General features: G+C 48.3%; 1 protein-coding gene across 1 annotated transcript in view; it reads right to left on the reverse strand.

Annotated features, from left to right (window-relative positions):
* Window positions 1-18647, reverse strand: part of MYO18B (myosin XVIIIB) — a 239894-nt gene that overhangs the window by 31244 nt on the left and 190003 nt on the right. The window contains exon 39 of the mRNA XM_021703505.2: window positions 2901-3031. Within this exon, the coding sequence (XP_021559180.2) occupies window positions 2901-3031 (131 nt within the window). The remainder of the gene's footprint in view (window positions 1-2900; window positions 3032-18647) is intronic.

An 18647-nucleotide genomic window follows, 5' to 3' on the forward strand; every position in this document is an offset into this window, starting at 1 on the left:
ATGGAGCTAGAGAGTATTACACTAAGTGAAATAAGTCAGCCAAAGAAAGACAAATACCATATGATCTCACTCATACGTGGAATTGAAAAAACAAAACAAATGGGCAAATGGAAAAAAGAAGAGAGAGAGGCAAACCAAGAAACAGACTCTTACCTCTAGAGAACAAATGGCTACCAGAGGGGAGGAGGGCAGGGAGATGGCTGAAATAGGGATTAAGAGTACACTTATCATGATGAGCACTGAATAATGTATAGAATTGTTCAATCACGGTATTGTACACTGGAAACTAATATAACACTATATGTTAACAATACTGGAATTAAAATAAAAACTTGAAGAAAGAAAAAGAAAAGCTGGGCACATGGATGGCTCAGTTGGTTAAATGTCTGACTCTTGGTTTTGGCTCAGGTCATGATCTCAGGGTCGCGGGATCGAGCCCTGCATCAGGCTCCATGCTGAACATGGAGCCTGCTTAAGTTTCTCTCTCTCCCTCTGCCCCTCCCCCTTCCAACTTGGGCTCTCTCTCTAAAAAAAAAAGGAAAAGAAAAGCACTCTCTGGCTATGCAAGTAAAAATGGTTCCAAAGTTTTGCTCATTGGTTAAAAAAAAAATACTAGTATATATAACCATTAATTCTCACTATAATTAATGCAAAAGTGCTAATGTCTTTAATAATGGAAGATCCAGCCCCAGCATCAAGTGGGTAATATTGAAAATAGGGTTTATAATTACAGATGTGAGTTCTGTCAGGACTCTAATAAGACTGCAGGGAGGGCGGCACATGGGACATCCTAAATGTAATCATGAGCCAGGAAGCAGGTGCAACACCAGTATTTGCCATTTCACCAAAATTTGGTCACCGTGCAAATTAGCAGGGCATGGTGGTGGTACTTAGAATTGTGCATGGAAGCTGTTTTTGCACAAACTGAGATTTCTTAGATGAAGCCCTTTGTTTAAAGGCAAGGACATGGAGAGCCCACTGGGTCTCCATCTGACTGATGCTGAGCATGAACATCTTCACGGGAAAGTTTGAGGTTACACATCTCTGAGCAACTTATGACCAGCCCAGAACCGCATCAAGGAAAGGATGTGTTTACATTATAAAATCAGGGGTCTAAAGTCCATAACTTAGGGGCACCTGGGTGGCTCAGTCAGTTAAGTGACTGACTCTGGCTTCAGCTCGGGTTGTGATCTCGGGGTCATGAGATCGAGCCCCACATTGGGCTCAACCCTTAGTGCAGGGTCTGCTTAGGACTCTCTCTCTCCCTCTCCCCCTGCCCCTCCACCCTGTTCACTTTCTCTCTCTGAAATAAATTATCTTAAAAAAATTTAAAAATAAAGTCCATAACTTATATGAGCAAAATATCCTAAAGAGGACCCTAGTATAGCTAGGGCTGTGTGGGTATGTTCACTGCAGAAATTTTAGAATATATAGAGCTTATAGAATATATAAGCTTGAAGAAAACAAAAATTTAGGTCAGCAGTAATGCCTTCCATCGGTATTAGAATGTCGGTGTGTTTCCTTCCAGGCTTTTTTTCCTTGACCAGGCATGGTCAGCTCTACCCGTTCTTCCCACTGGCTAACCCACAGCTAACTTGCAACACTATTTCCCTCACTGCCCATCTCCAGCCCATGCCTCTTGCATGTCAGCAGCTGGCCCCTTCTTCACCTTATTAAGGGGGTGTGACAGGCAAAGGTCTAGGGTAGGAAACTCAGCAGCCCTGGGTTCTCACCCGGTGCACGATGCTAATTTGCTATGTGGCCTTGAACCTCTCTCAGGGTCCTCGTGGAATTGGAGAGGGTTGCACTCATGGTCTGATACTAGACTCTTCTGGCTGCAACACGAATCATCCCGCACAGAGACAAAGACCAAGAGGGAGCGGTGGCCGATGCAGCCCACGCAGGTGTGTGTAGGGACAGAGCCACATCTGAAGGTTAGGTTAAGGCACGCTGTTTCTTACCAAAGCAATGCTCTCCCTGCTGCCTGGGCTTCATGGCAGAGGGTGGGATGGGGACAGAGAACTGCAGCCAGACAGACAGCTGTGGTTTCCAGAGAAGTAACATGCCAAGGTTACAAAGGCAGCTCTGGGGAACAGGACTATGGGCCACCTGCAGGGGTTGGACAGCCCGGGCCCATGTGCCCACCTGTGACGCCTCAAACTCCCTCCAGGTGAGCAGCCCACCCATGGCCTGTGGCAGCTCGAGACTTGAGTGGAGATGGTAGGAAACAACCTGTCTTCTGAGGAAGGAGAGAAGCCCTGACATTGAATTTGAGTGGTCTGGCCCATCACCAGCTGTCTAATCTTGTATCTCTGAATCAGCTCTTGCCTCTGTGAAGAGATGCCCATTATGTGCACAAACACAGCTTACATCCTGACAGCTCATGTGCACTCCCAGCACTGTTCTAAGTGGTGTCCATCTGGTACCTCATTTGACTCTTACTGACAACCCTACGAGGTAGGCAGTGGGTTGAGCATACGAAAGGTCAATCTGCACATCCAAAGTCAAAATAGAGCAGTTTGTTGTGGTTGGTCCAAAGTATTAGGTCCGCTTTGTATGTGAGGGAATTGGACCCAGATCAGACATGTAACTTGCCCACAATCACAATCGGCAGCCCACTTTGCAAGCACTCCCCCAACTGCCTCCCCAAAGGCTCGGAGAGCTAGGCTAGGTGTTTTTAGTGGCAACAAGGAGATGCTGACACCAGAGGGGAAGCAAAAGTCCTGTCCCTCCTCATGCAAGCCAGCCAGTTATCCGTCCTACCACTAAACACATCTGGGTCTCCCCGCAGATGTGGCCCCCAGACCCAAGAGCGGGAGTTCTGTCCACCAAAGACCGTAGAATGCTCCAGGGCAGAGTCCACCTGCTGCACCCAGCCGCACCTGGCCCCCGTAGGTTACCTCTCCGTGTCACTGTCGCTGGACGCCACCTCCTCTAAGGCTGCCTGCAGGTCGGCAATCCGCCGGATGGACGTCTCCAGGTCTGTCTGGAGGGTCTGTCTCACCGCTGCGAGCTCCTCCACGTACTTCTCCTGGAGGCAGAGACCATAAGCACACATTGGCCTTGGACAAGAACTCACCCACCTGCCAGAGCTTCTGGGGAGGAGACACACCCTAGGCTGAGCCTAGTGTTCACTGAGCACCTAGTACGTAGTGGGCACCCCTTGAGGTATCCCCTCTATACAGATGGGTTTACAGACCCTCAGACAGATGCTTTGAATTTTATAGAGGATATGGATGTTTGGGGGGCCAGGAGGGCATGGCCCACAGCCAGAGCTCCCTCGCCCACACTGGGAGGTCTCAGCCCAGTGTGTCTGACCCCAGAGCTATGCTCTGAACCTGCACCACCCACTTTGGATGGATGAGTAAATGTACGGACCAATTACCGTTTCCCAGAACAGTCACAGAGGCTGGTTCTGGAAGCTTCGTCTGCCTCACAGATGGATCTGGAGTGGGAGATCAGTTGGGTATGGGGGGGGAGGCAGACAAGAATGGTTCCCTTTTAACTCTGCATGCCGACTCCCCCAACTTTGAATCCTCAGAGGCAGCAAAGGCAAAGATTGACAAGCCAGAGGGCTCCTCCCAGAGCAAACAGGTCACTGCCATTTACTGAGATCTTTCTGTACCTGGCACTGTGTTGAGCGTCTTACCCTGATGACCTCCCTCACTGCTCGAAAGCTTGGCAGATGGGTCACTATTATTACTCCCATTTTGTAGATGAGACACTGAGGCCCGGGGAAGCAAAGGCTTAATGGTGGTGTTGGCACTCCAGCTTGGTGCTTCTGACTACCCTCTGAGGTTTCATCCCTCTCTCCTCTGATCTTGTCCTAATTGGATTCTGTCCAGACTCTGGAAAATCTCTGATTTCCATTTGCAGCATATGTCATCCACCCCCACCCTTTATCACAATGATTATCAACTGAGGGTGATTTTGCCAGCCCCCCCTCCCCAGCCCAGGAGACACTGAGCAATGCCTAGAGACATTTTTTGTTGTCACAGTTTGTCGGGGGGGCGGGGTGTGCTGCAGGTAGAGGCAGGAATGGTGCCCGACATCCTACAATGCACGGGACGGCCCCCTCCACAGAGAATGGCCTCACCCAAATGTCCGTAGTGCCCAGTCTGAGAAACCTCGGCTTAAACCTAGAATCCCACCTGCTGGGAATTAATCCTACAGGGAAGCAATCAAAAGGCAGAGTAAGGTCTGTACCAGAGGATGCTTGGAGCGGTGGGATGGAGGACAGGGAGAAGCTGAAAGCAGCCTCATCATCCAGCAACTGGGAATACTTAGGGGGATCACAGCATGTCTCTTTGATGCCATTAGGCAGACATTAACATTTGAAGTAAGGATTGCAGCAGCGTGGAATGCTTCTGTGGAATAATGTTAAGCAAACGGAATAGAACAGGAAATATCATGCCCCTATCTATCTGCAAATAACACACATACAATTGGAAAAACACTTAGGAAGCTGGTGATATTTATAGATGAGGAAGAAGGGGGGGATTATGGATAAAATTTTTCTTTTAAGCCGTTCTAATTATGTAAGGATTACTTGTTGACTGTTTTTATTTATTTATTTTAAAGTAGGCTCCACGTTCAGCATGGAGCCCAAGACGGGGCTTGAATTCACGACCCTGAGATCAAGACCTGGGCTGAGATCAAGAGTCCGACGCTTAACTGACTGAGCCACCGAGGCGCCCCTGTTAACTGTTGCTTTAAGGAACACACATATACCAACTGCCGAGAGTGTGGAAGGGTGAAAATATAAAGATTTAGGGTCAGATCTAAGCGCCATTCCCAGCTGCCCATTTAAATCCCTAGCTGTGCAACCTGGGCTAGTTTTCTTTCTGTTGCAGATGAAGAAGTGGAGGCCAGTGAAGTCATTCGGGGCAGTAACATGCAGAGCCTGGATTTAAAGACCGGTCTTGCCAGTGATCTTTCTGGGGCAACGTGTGCACACCCCCCAACGAAAGTCAGGGAGGACTAGGGCTGCTCCCCATTACGGGGACACGCAGAGCTCTCCCTTGCGGAGTGGCTTGTCTATTCGTGGTATTGTGGGTCTGTGCCTTTCATCTGATTTTGAGGTTTCCCAATTTTAATGAGAGAGAGAGCGAGCGAGCAAAGAGTGAGAAGGCTCAGGGCTGAGTGGAGCTGAGAAGCAGCAGCGTGGAGAGAGGCAGGGGGTGACGAGGAGCTGGCAGAGTGTGCTGTGGCTGATTGAAGTTACCAGCTGTGAAATCCTCATCTTGGTGCTGACAAGGTGAGAGCTGGTCCAAGGCGGGGCCCCTGGAGCAGGAGGCCAGTGGGCTGTCATAGGAAATAACACACACCGGGGGATGGCTGGGGAGGCGCTTGCCTCTGGACACTGGCATGTCAGCTCCTAAAGACACCTAGAAAAATGGCTGGGTGCAAAATTCCCAGTAGCTTAGAGGAGCACTTGTCTGAGCTCAGCTCCTTCCTAGGGCGACAGAATTGACCACGGTCTCCCAGGAGACGGGGCACCTGTGTCTTTGTAAGACTCGGAGATGCTGGCCGAAGTTCACGTCCGGGCTGTTTTAGGCATGCGGTGAATGTTTATTTCGGAGCTGAAGAAAGCGAGAGCAGAGCAGCAGAATGGCCTGTGTGAGGTCATGCGGCCGGGAGAGCACAGAGCTCGGATGCGCGGCCAGATCTTGGGTTCTTGGGTAACAACTCTTTATGCCTCCTGAGCCCAGGGATGAGAAAAGAGCACCATTGTCCCCTCCCAGTTGTGCCTGGGGGAGCTTTGCCCATGCAATGTCATGCAGAGACAGCAACAAGGGCCTAAAGTCTTAGCCCTCATGGAGCTGCCTGGTGGGCAGAGGACAGGACCACCGGGGACAGGCACTGTGTCTCAGGGATGGTTGGCTCTGGGCTGGGACGAAGCAGAGGGGCAGAGGAAAGGGGGGGGGCTGAGACAAGTCAAATCTGTAATATTGTGAAAGACAAAGTAGCGTGCCTGAGTTCAAATCCCAGCTCTGCCCCTTACTGGCTGTGTGACCCATAGCAAGTTACTCAACCTCTCTGACCGCCAGAGAGGAAAGGCTTGGCCACCATTGCTACCATGTCATTTCTTCAGAGGAGAGTGAGGAGCAACTAGGGTGAGAAGCAGTGTATCACTGAGGTTTGCCAAGGTCACAGGCGAATAAGGACTCTGGCTCCAAAGGTTTTTCAGTGCCCCTCAGAGGAAAGACATGGATGCAACCAAGGGCAGCGTAGGGGATGAGTTAATTAGACAGAGTGAGGAGAGCTGTGAGCAAGAACACCATCCATAGATGAGGGTGTATGGACCAAGGACGGGGCCCAGGGAACTCAGATCAGGTCCAGTAGGAACACCTCCAGGAGATGGATTGGGGAAATCTAAAGTCTGTGCAATCAGCAATCAGCTAACCTTTTCTGCTTCAACTTGAAAAGCAAAGTCTGCTGATTGCAGAGACCAAGTCATTAGGGGAATGCATATGGTGCCCCAAACTGTCCCTGGGGCAGACCAAACAAGGCCCTGGCCAGAGACAGCTCAGGCAACACAGAGGAGGTCCAAAAGGAGAAGGGGACACAAGGGAGGTGCCTGCTCTCCGATCTGGGAGTCTGGGGCTTTCTTCCACCCTCAAGACATGTGACTAACAATGCTTGGGTTTGAATCAGGGCTGCCATATGCAAACAGGGTTGCGTTTTGAGGCCACGTGTGAAGCTGGTCTCCTCTGTTATTCTCTCTTTAGAGACTTGAAGCATGAAGAAGTTGGGGGAGAAATTAGGATATGAAACTATTCAGATAGTAAGATGTATACAGCAGAAACCCACTAATAAATACATCATATTCCCATGTTAATCTATAACTACAGTAATGGTGATATACCCATTGTAATGACACGCAACATATTACTATATATATTATATGTTCATTACATGTAGACATATAGTCATATGCCATTCAGTCACTCAATAAACATCTATTGAGCACCTACTATGTGCCAGCACCAACCTACACACAGGTCATGCAGATAAAGTCCCAACTTCTCTGGAGCTTACATTCTTACAGGGACCTAATCTCTCTGTATTGCTGGTGTTTAGAACATAGCAAGCACTCAATCTATATTTGGGGATCGAATGAATGGTGTCACTGCATGACTATACATGGTGAATGAAGGAGGGACCTGGGTATTACATTCACGAATGCATACATAATACACACCATGCATACAGAGATAAATACAGCGGAAGTAGTGTGTATACTTCTGACCTCCCCAGCATTGCTTAAGAGAATCATTAACCCTTGTTAAACTCCCAAGCTACTCCCCCTGGAGCACGCCACGTAGAGCTGCCCATGGGAGGTCGTTCATACCATAATTAGTGGCTGCAATTAAAATCGTCTCCTTTTATGATGTTCAATTAGAGGCTAATACTTAAAATTACTGTTTGTTTTCTTTGCCTAGGGCATCTTTAGGGGACAATGGTCTCTTGTCTGCAAATGCACAGGACTCTCCATCCTTTCGAGGTGTACCCAAGAAAATTAATTTCATGTAGTTCATATTATAGATCAGACTATCTGAAACACCCCTGAAACCTGATGAAAACTCACTTTGTCATTTTCTTCTGATTCACTAAAAATATATAGAAACTTCATGTTACAGAGGCCAGCACTAAAAAAAACCTTACACACAAATACATTTGCTAGTATAAATACATATAAATACACATGAACTTGTGTGCACGTGCGTCTATTCAGATACATATGCATGAACAGTCCCGGTCTGACACGCACCTCTACTTAATTGATATTTATTAAATTATTACATGAATATATTTATTTCTATTTTCTCACATGGGCAGGTCCTCTGCTAAATGTATGAAATGTCTCATCTCACATGGTCTTTATAAGCCCTCAGTCAAGTGCAATACAAAAACATAAAAGTAACTCAAGAACATTACAACAAAGTAATAGCAGTGTTATTATCTCTGAGTGGTGAGATATCAGGTGATTTTTGTTTCCCTTTTTATACTTGTCCAGACCTTCTGCAAAGGATATGAATGACTTTCCTGATCAGAAAGTTAAAAAATATAGGATTTTACTTTTGTCTACCCTGTCAGGAACAATCCCCTGGACCACCTGGTCAGTGCCTCCCACGGCAGCCTCATTATCCCCATTTTACAGATGAACAGACTGAACCTCAAAAAGGTCAAATCACTTGCCCACGGTTGTGCAGTCAAGACACAGTGATCTGCAGCCAGACCCAGGTGTCCTGACCCCAGCCCACAGCTCTTTTCTACTTTGCCTCTAATCGCTCCTGCTTTATCCAAGGATGCTTGTGTCTCCAGAGGTAGGGGCAGTTTGCCCAGAAAGAAATGAGGAGATGATGAGGAACTGCCACTGTTTCATTCAAATTGTCCCAGGGTCACTTGCCTGGGAGAAGTGAGGCTGTGGGGGAATAAAAAGCCCTGTGAACTGTGTCCTGGCCAGAGTTCAAGGCCATATTGGCAATGGAGCAAGCACTAACATGAGTGTTCAGTCTCAATCTGGGAAAGGAAAGACTTGGTGTACCCAGTAGAACACCCAAGATTATGCATTCGATTCTCTTATTTAAGATGACAAAAGAGCCCAAACTTCAACAAAAAAGGGACTAGGGAGAAGGTGGTCATCACTATGCAAGGTCCTTTCTTCATCACCCTCCTGCAAATTAATTGTTTGATTCTATGTTTATCATGTGGTTAAGAGACACAGAGAGACTCATCAAAGATCCCAAAGTTACACAGCCAGTAAGTGACACACAGATCCAAGCTCAGGCCTGCCTGTTTCCAAAGGGTCAGTCAATACCTGACAACTCCTCCCACCCTTTTTACTACACCAGTGGCAGGCATGTCCAATCGATCACTGCATAGACCCAGGCATTCTAGGGCCAGAGTCCACTGTATGAGCTATCAAGCTAAGCACTTCTTTTTTTTATTTAAAGATTTTATTTATTTATTTGTGTATGAGAGAGAGAGACAAAGAGCATGAGTGGGGGTTGGAGCAAGGGAGAAGGAGGGAGAGGCAGGCTTCCCTGCTGAGCAGGGAGCCTGATGTGGGGCTCGAACCTGGAACTTCAGGATCATGACCTGAGCCAAAGGCAGACGCTTAACCAACTGAGCCACCCAGGCATCCTCAAGCTAAGCACTTCATCCAGTGGTCCATCTACCAGCATCAACCCCAACTCCCAACACTGCCACAATTTACTCAACCCTCCTGGACATGCCTCCTGTGTCCTCACTACTGACCATCTGTTGGTCACACAGACCAAGTCTGGTACAATATGGGAGGAGGCTATGCAGGGAGGTGAATTCGAGAGGTGGGGGATCATTGGGCACCATCTTGGAAGCTGACAAACACAGTAACACTGGCCGTTCTTCACGTATAGGCCCCATCTCAATGGACTCTATGACCCACAAAGGAAAACACCATAGCCATCCTGAACTTCCTCCCATTTCTAGAAACACATCTGTTTATAGGTTGAATTGTGTCCCCCCCCGCCTCTCAAAATAAGTTGAAATCCTAATCCCCAGTACCCCAGAATGTTACTGTATTTGGAGACAGGGTCTTTGCAGAGGTAATCAAATCAAAATAAGTTTATCAGTGGGCCCTTAAGCCAATATGACTGGCGTCCTTATAAAAAGAAGAGAAATTTAGAAAAAGACACAGAGGCACAGAGGCAAAACCACATGAAGACACACAGGGAGAGGCGCCACGTGTAGACAGGAGATTGCAATGATGCATCTCCAAGCCAACGGACATCACAGATAGCCAGCAAACCACCAGAAGCTAAGAGAGATGCATGGAGCCCTTCCTTCTCCAACAGCTATGGGGGAGCACAGCCCTGCCAACACCCTGATTTCACACTTCTGGCCTCCAGAGCTGGGAAACAATTCTGTTTTTCTAAGCCACTCAGTGTGGGGCACTTTGATCCGGCAGCCCTAGCACACGGATACAACACCATCTGATCTTTTCTTTTTCTTTGAAATGCCATTGCTTTTCTTTCCTAGTTCCAACAGGGTTCCCTATGGAGAATTTAGAAAATAAAGTGGCAAAAAAAAAAAAAAAACCATTAAAAATTGCCCTTAAGTCTGTTACTCTTAATGACCAGGTTGGTGTAGTTCCATCCTGTGTTCATTTCCACACGTGTGTCTAGATACATCTATATAACACCCATTCAGATAAAACGGTTTTATGTTAAAGGCAGAATGGAGTTAGCCGTGCAGACAAGCAGGGAAGCCCGGGATCCCCATCTCACCAGTCTGGCTTGCCCAGGATTGCCCATTATCTTGAGACAGAAGAGCTTGGGACTCCAGACACCTGCTTGCAGCCCTCCTTCTCCCTGCCCGTTTTCCTAACTGTTTTAAAATGCCCCCAGCTATCACCTGAAGGCTCTTACAGCATTCTGGAAAATGAACATTTTAGGCAGCTTGGGCTGTTCAACATCGAGCTGGTGAAGATCTGGCCTGCGGAAGGTCTAGCTGTGCGTACTTGCCATGCGCTTGCACACATCACTGATGCAGCCCTGGACACACACACCATATACCAGGCCAGAGCAGGAGGCCGCCTGGCCGAGGTTGCTGGGCCACTCCCTGGGTGACCGAGGCAGAACTAGAACCTAGGTCCTCTCTCCGCTGGAAAGTGAGCTCCTCTCTTTACTATTTCTGTTTCACACACTTTGGATCATGAGCCATTTTTGCCTAAACCCCCGGCCCCCACCACTTGAGCAATTAATGGTGCCACGGTGCCAATGATGAGGAGGGGGCTTTGTGATTCTTGTGGTCCTGAGTTTCCCCCAATGGGTGGGGAGTGGCAAGGGGGCACAGACTCCTCGGGCAGGCCCTAGACCCCTGTACAAGGAATGTGGTTGAGGTTCTCTCAGACCAATGGGAAGGGGACAGCCAGGGGGAGGGAGGTGATCAGGCTTCGAGGCAGGAGGGTGCAACTTGCTATGAGTGAATCACAAGGTTTGCAAGTTAAATTAAATTCAAATTTAAATAGAACAGAATAGAATAGAATAAAGTGAAATAAAATAAAATAAACCCAACTCTCTAAACTTCCTTACAGCTCTAGCTATTCAGAGCTCAGAGCTTTCCCAGCCCTAAAACTGCCCCCCAGGCTGGGACTTCTGATGCAGTATCTTTAGACCGGGGCAAAGAAGGACTGCCCACCCCTCTCAAGGCTGACACCTGCAGGGCCTTCACAAAGCCCTGCCGGCCACAGACAGCCATCCTGACCTGGAGTGAACTTCCAAACACCCCAGCCCTGACTCCCCAGAGTCACCCACCCAACTGCTTCCTGGAAAAAAGAAAAAAAAAAAGAAGGAGGCATTTCATTTTTTCTGCTCAAATGCAAACATGACATATCTGTGCCACCCAATTTTCCTGACAGAGGAATAATTATATCAACATAATTAAGTCTCCAACGCAAAAATTATCTGTACTACATACACCGACTCTATCCTTCCCGCATCAGAGAGCCATTGTTCAGGGTGGTAATCATCAAGCCACCTTTGACATGTCTTATTTCAATTTAAATGGAAATGAAGCTCATATGTCTTCTCAGCCCACTAGTCCATGTGATTGCAGAAATAGGGAAACTGGACTTTGAAATTTCTCAGGTGTCCACTGGGTTCTGTACCCAGAGAGGGAAGCGTGAGAACAATTTATCCCATACCCCCAGGTCCCTACTCTAGGCCTCAAGTAGCTCATCGACACAACGGGCTAGTCTCCTGCATCTTTCTTCTGCTCTCTATTCATGGTCCTAGAGATGGTGTCCGTCATCATCCCCTAAGCGTTCTCTTGCTGTCTTAAACTGCTGTGCCTCTCTTCCACCCAGCCCCCTGTCCGTACTGTCTCCCAGAAATCACCCAAGGGAGAATCTCTGTAATCTGATAGTGTCCTTTCCTGCTCAAAAGGCCCCCGTTCCTCCTCGTTTCTCACAGTCCAAACTGTGTGGTTAAGCCTAAAGAGCCCTTCATAGTCCCCCAGCCCACCTTCTGAGGTTCTTCTCTTTCGCCTGCCCACGCTCTACACCCCACTTCTCGGGAACTCCCATGGTCTTAGAGCTCCCAAACATGCCACGTTCCTTTCTGCCTCTGTGCTTTTGCATCTACTGTTTCTCCATCTGGAATGCTCTTCCCTGTCGACAAGTGAACTCCTACTCATCCTTCAAGACCCATTTCATAGTCACTTCCTCCATGATGTCTTCTCCATCACCTACAGTCTGACCCCAGGCCAGTCTTGTCCCCCACCTACCCCACCCTCAGTTTCCTCATCTATAAAGTGGGAATGACTTCAGCATGGCTGTGCTGTGGGACTAGCTGGGGGCTCACGGGTGGAAGGTGCTTGCCATACTGCATACAATGTAGCAAGTAATCCATAAACAACAGCCCTCTTTCTTGTTCCCAGAACGGCCGGGTGACAGCCTGTGAAGTGTGACAGGTCGACAGGGGCTCTGCTATTGTGATGCTTTCTCACATTCCCCCCCACCTCCCCTGGCCCTCTCGTGCTCCTCATTTAGGCATCCAGGCCACTCAACCCTGCACCCCACTAGCCGTACTGATTTAAAGCCCCAGACCTGGTCCCCCAAATCCCCCTTGTCCCCTTCTCCACCAAAATATGCTCCTCTTTGTCCCATTTCCTCACCATCAGCTCATGAGTCATGCAAACATGCTGAAGAATCAGATAAAATCATTATTGCCAACATGCTAACCCCCACCCCACCTACCCTCAGGTTAAGTCTCGTCCTTGTTAGCATCTTTATGTGTCCGGAGCATCCCAGGGGGGCCTTGGCTCAGGATTACAGACACTGCCTATGAGTCCAGGAACATGGCCCCCCCAAATAAAGTCATCCAGGCCAGCAGTGACTGAAACGATTGTACCCCAACAGGTGCTCACAGCCAGGGAGAGGCTGCACAGCAGTGAGATTGAGAAACACACCAGACCTGAGAGCTGGACGCAGGTCCCGCCTCCGCCCTGACTCCCCAGCAGCCAGGACCCCATTTTAGTGTCTGCCCCCTCCGCAGAGGGCATCAGTCCCTCCCTGTCTGCAGTCGAGACCGTTGTGAGGCCCCGATCACGTCCATGTGCTTCGTAAACTGTGAAGAGCTGCATGCACACGAGATCATTATTTATCGCACAGCCTCTTCCCCTCTCCAGAGATCCACTTCTCTTCAGGCACATCCGATCGCTTCGTAACGACTGAAGCCCCAGCCAGCGTTCCCAACAAGCCCAAGAACCATCACGCATGAACCTGAGTAAACAGAAACAGACCCTCCCAGGTACATCAACCTTCATTAATCGTCTTGTGTTCTTAGACGCATCCCCCCGCTCAAGAAGTGATCAGACAGGACGTAGACCGGAGCCGTGGGTACTGGTGATCAATGCCAGATCCTGGCCCTCCCCGCGCTTGGACCACGGTCAATGCTGTCTGGCTGAGAAATGGGTGGAGGTGGGAGCTACTGTCAGAGAAAATAGTGCGTGTGACATTAACAGCTAAAGATGCTGATAAACAGCGTGCAGCCAGGCGTGATAATGACCAGAGATTAAAACAATGATTTCCGGACTTGATTGGCTTCCATCTGCTGAGGCAAGAGGATGTTCCAGAGACGCCAACACCCTGGCCTCATCTTGAAGCAGCGGAAAGTTACACTTATTGATTGGGAAGTTGGCTTTTTTTGTTTGGTTGGTTGGTTGTTATGACTCTCATTTCCTTGTGCTACTTTTGGGGGTGGGGGATAGTTTCAAGTTTTCACTGACTCCTCTAATTCAAGGGCACGTTGTGGCCTCCAGACAGGGGTTCTGGGTGGATTTTTGTTGTCTGGACTGAAGAGGACTCTGCTAGAAAGAACCGTTACTGACATTATTGACGTATTGACATCAATTGACAATTGACATGGACATGGGGAGGGAGATCATTCTTTGCTCGGGGTGCGAGGAATGTGGCTGTCCTATGCATTTCAGGATGAACATCAGCATCCTTGGCCTCGACCCGGTAGATACCAGCAGCAACCCTGTCCCCAAGTTGTGCCATCAGAAACGTCTCCAGATACTGCAAAATATTCCCTGAGTGGCAAAATCCAATACAGCTGAAAGCCAAGCTGAAGGCAGAAGGGCAGGCAGGAGACATCACTTTGGAAAAGACGCAGACTCTGAATGAGACAGATGTGAATTTGAATCCTGAACAAACCACTTCTTGCTGTGTACCTCATCTTAAAAAAATCAACCTCCCCCTTCCATGACTTCAGGGGGTCTGGAATAAGGAGAGAGTATAATACAGTGCCAGCCACCCCAAGGGAGGTGCTTGGGCCGGCAGCATCACTTGGTTGCTGGTTAGGAAGGCAGATGCTCAGGCCCTGTCCCAGATCTGCTGATGCAGGATCTGCATTTTAACCACATCCCCAGGTGATCTGCGTGCACGTGACGTTCGTTCGAGAAATGCCAGCATTGTGATCAGGAGCTTACATTTCAGAGTCCAGGAGACTGATTACATGTCCCAGTGCTAATCTTTCCTACTTCTTTAGCCTTGGGCAAGTCACTTCATCTCTCTAAGCTTTTTTTAAAAAATTGTGTAAAATAGAGGAAAAAATATTACCTCACTCATAAGGTCGAAAGTGCAGCTTTAATTAGACAAATCATGGAGAGCATGGAAAGCACTTTGCCCCGTGTCGGCCCTGTAGCAGACAGGCAGTAAATGTTTCCAGACTGCCCCCTCCTCCTTTGAGATGCCTCCCAGACTATAACATTAGGAAGCCCGGGCTCCCAGCAGGGGAACACAGACCCCGGGGAAGCTCCCTCCATACACTTTTGTGATCTTCCTTTTGATGGAGTCTAAAATTATATCAGCCACTTGGCCACTCATGGTCCATTTATTCATTTATTGACTCAGCGGGAAAGAAAAACAACTCCTAGGCGGTGTGCGCTCTCTCTCGTGCCCTCCACATCTCAAGGTTATGGCCCAGTGGCATGTGCCTCTCGGATGAACAGCCTCATCAAATCCACCTCGCAGCTGGGACCCACCGGCTCTTGCCAGCTCCATCCATCCTGCCCTCCCCGGCTCTCAGGGTCAGCTCGAGCCTCTCGTTGAGGGGCTTGGCTCGCGGGGGCTGCCGGCACTGGAAGGCAGGCCTCACTGGCCCTTCTCGGTGCAGGCACGTGGTTCTTTGCCTCTCTCCCAGTGCCGGGGAAACATGTTAGCCACGGCCCCCAGAGGCTAGACGGGGGACGTACTGCACTCCCCCTCCTTATGGCAACGAGAAGAGCCGTAAGTGCATGAAGAGGGAATCAGAAAGCAAGTGGCATGTGGCCTGGGTGGCTCCATCCTGGGGAAGAAGCCTGGGAGGAACTGGGAATAAGATGGGAACAAAGGGGGAGAATTCAGATTACACACCAAATGGTTACGTTGGCATGAGATTACACCTGCGGTCCACCAATAGGTGGCTACTGAGCATTTGATATGTGGCCAGTGCAAAGTGAGCAGCTGAATTCCTAATTGTATTTAATTTTAATTAACTTACATTTAAATAGCTCCATGAGGCGGGTGGCTACCACATTGGACAGCACCACTCCAGAGGATTCATATATGTTGTAGTGAGATAGAAAATAATCTAGGGGTGCCCGGCTGACTCTTGATCTTGGGGTCAGGAGTTCAAGCCCCACATTGGGCGTAAAGATTACTTTTACAAAAATTTTTTAAAAAGAAGAAGAAGAAAAGAAAAGAATCTGAACATCTGGGAAACCACCGTGCTTCACCTGTCCTGACTGCTGGAGAGAAAACAAGAGAAACTCCAAGTTTCTAAGAGCCCTTGGGTTCAAAGTTTCTATGATTCCAACCTTCCAAGAGGTGTTATTATTCTATATTCTAAAGACGCAAGGTACTGAACGGCAGATGTGCCCAAGAAACCCTACTGATTACTACTGGCAGCCCCCACCCTCAGTTTTTAAAATCACAGGCTCTCAGTTTTGCATATGCAAATGATTCATGGAGTCAACTCAACTGGGCAGAAGATATTTGAGCACCTACCGGATGTGTGGTTAACTTTTGGGCCCCACAATGGCAGAGTCAGGAAGAAAGTGATGCCTAACAGGAGGAAGTACATGGTGTAGCTGGGGAAAAAGGGTATAGAAGCAGAGTAACAACATCCCTAGTACAGAGGCAGGAACCATAAGCTAAATAGGGTAGCTGACTGTGTGGTTAGTGTGTGGCTGGGAAGAAACACTGTCTCTCATCTCTCCTAGCCTCTGTCTCCCAATCTGTAATATAGCCATGATGCAGTGTCTACATCAGGACTCCTGTGTCCACATGCATCACCTGAGAGTCTTGCTAACGTGCAGGTCGTGACTCAAAGGTGTGGAGTGGGGCCTGGGAGTCGGCATTTCTGCAGCCATGGCTGCTGGTCTGTGAATCACGCTTTGAAAAGCAGGTAGTAGGTCACAGGGTATTTGGGAGAATTAGCTAACATAAGGCATAAATGGTAGGCTGTTACATAAATAATAGCTGTAAAAAAAAAAAAAACAATAAGTAAATATGAACTATATACAACCCAACTTAAAATCAACCTCCAGGGGCGCCTGGGTGGCTCAGTCGGTTAAGTGTCTGCCTTTGGCTCAGAGCATTATCCTGGGGTCCTGGGATCGAGCCCCACATAGGGCTCCCTGGTCAGTGGGGAGCCTGTTTCTCCCTCCCCCTCCGCCTCTCCTCTCTGCTCCTGCTTGCTCTCTCTCTCAAATAAATAAATAAAATCTTAAAAGAAAATCAACCTCCAGCTAAAATCCATAATGGAAAACAACAACAACAACCCATGGGATCACAAATCAAGGTTCTACTTATACTTTTTCTATGAAGAGCAATCTTTTTCCCCCTCTGGTTAAGTACGTCTTAACTATTAGTATCATCACAAAAATGTCAGAATTCTCCCGAAGATCCCGTCTGAAAATCATAGCAGTTAAAATGCAAACATAATTATTAGACTCTAAATGCAGTATCCTTGACTTGCAGTCTTTCATGATGGCCCGACATTAAGCCACAATGTAAACTGTTCCCTCTAACAACGGAAGTCTGTACACAGACTGTAGATGCGTATACTTGGGGTTTTCCAGCCAAGGCAGTGCTTTATGATGAACGTGGGGTGGGCTGAGCCAGGGAAGGCATTTGGGGGTGGGAGGGCTCTGGTAGAAACAGATGACAGCAGGACCATCCTTGGGAAACTGAGAGTGGATACACTTTCAAATGAGCTACAAAAACATGTGTGTCACAGAACCCATCACCGTGGCTGGGGCCAAAGGAAAGCCTTCAGGCAGCCTTCTTTACTCCTGCACATTTTTTAGCAGGGATGAGGAAGTGGATACTAGGGAGACCTATTATTTATTTCCCTTTCAAATGTGCAACACACTCCTTAATCTCCTGACTACCTTATAACCCATTTTATAGATGAGGAAGCTAAGACTCAGAGAAGATAGGTGACATGCCCCATAGTCTGGAAAGGCTAGAGCCAGGATTTAGGTTTAGCTCTGCCATCTGTCTCCTATTCCACTTTTCCTACCAATAGAGCTTAGAACAGGAGTCAGCAAACCACAGCCTGAGGGCCAAATGTGGCCCACTGTTTGTTTTTTTTTAAATAAACTTTTATTGGAACACACATGCCCATTCATTCGTGCACTATTTTTGGCTCCTTTTGCGTAACAATGTGCAGAGTTTTGTGACAAAGTGTATAGGCGGCAAAGTCTAAAATATTTACTCCCTGGCCCTTTACAGAAAACATTTGCTGATCCCTGGCAAAGAGCATCCAATTGCTACCTGGACACAACCTCGGGAGGTTTTGCCAGGCTCTCGAGAAGAGGTGAAAGCCATCTTCTTTCCTGAATTCCTTTCTTTTTGTTTGCTGAGAAGTGACATCAGTCCTCTTTTTTTCTCTCCACCCACCAGCCAAGGCTGGAGCCTAAAGGATTCCCCCCATGAGTATTTGTTTATAAGCCTCTCTCCAGCGGGACGCTTTGTCTCCAAATCACTGCCAAACTTAATAACAGCATCGACCACGTCATCTCCCACCAAAAACATACGGGAAACCTAGCTCTGCCGCCCAGCTGGGTGGATGTCAGCTGTGGAGAGCTGCAAATTGCCTAAACAAGAACAGATGTAGCTTGTTTTTGCCTTTCTTTTTCTATTTGAAAACTTTTCGGGGGGGACGATGAGAATGCCGTTAGGGAAATGGATGTGTTGATTCTAATTATCTGAGCGGGCGGCCGAGGTGACTAGCGGCAGTATGGGCTCTGCATCATTTACCTGGAATGCAGCCAAGGCAAGGCTGGGGAAAGGGCAGAATTCCAATGAAGCCAGTGCCCAGGACACTGAACAGAAATAAGGAGGCATCCATGAACCCACGGTTACAAGGGAGGATGGCACATGGGGGACAAGTTTCTCAGAATTGTCAAACTGGAAATCATCCAACCACTGGCCTAGGCTTCCACCTCTGTTCTGAAACTCAGAGTTGGCCTGCTCTCAAAGGGTCTCTGAGGTGCTGTCTGCTCTGGGTCTCATTCTTGGGGTGATGATGATGATAGTGATGATGACGATGGTGGTGGTGATGGTCATGATGATAATCATGGTAGCGATGATGATGGTGGTGGTCATG

This window comes from Neomonachus schauinslandi, chromosome 14, assembly GCF_002201575.2.
Source record: "Neomonachus schauinslandi chromosome 14, ASM220157v2, whole genome shotgun sequence".
Taxonomy (NCBI): Eukaryota; Metazoa; Chordata; class Mammalia; order Carnivora; family Phocidae; genus Neomonachus; species Neomonachus schauinslandi.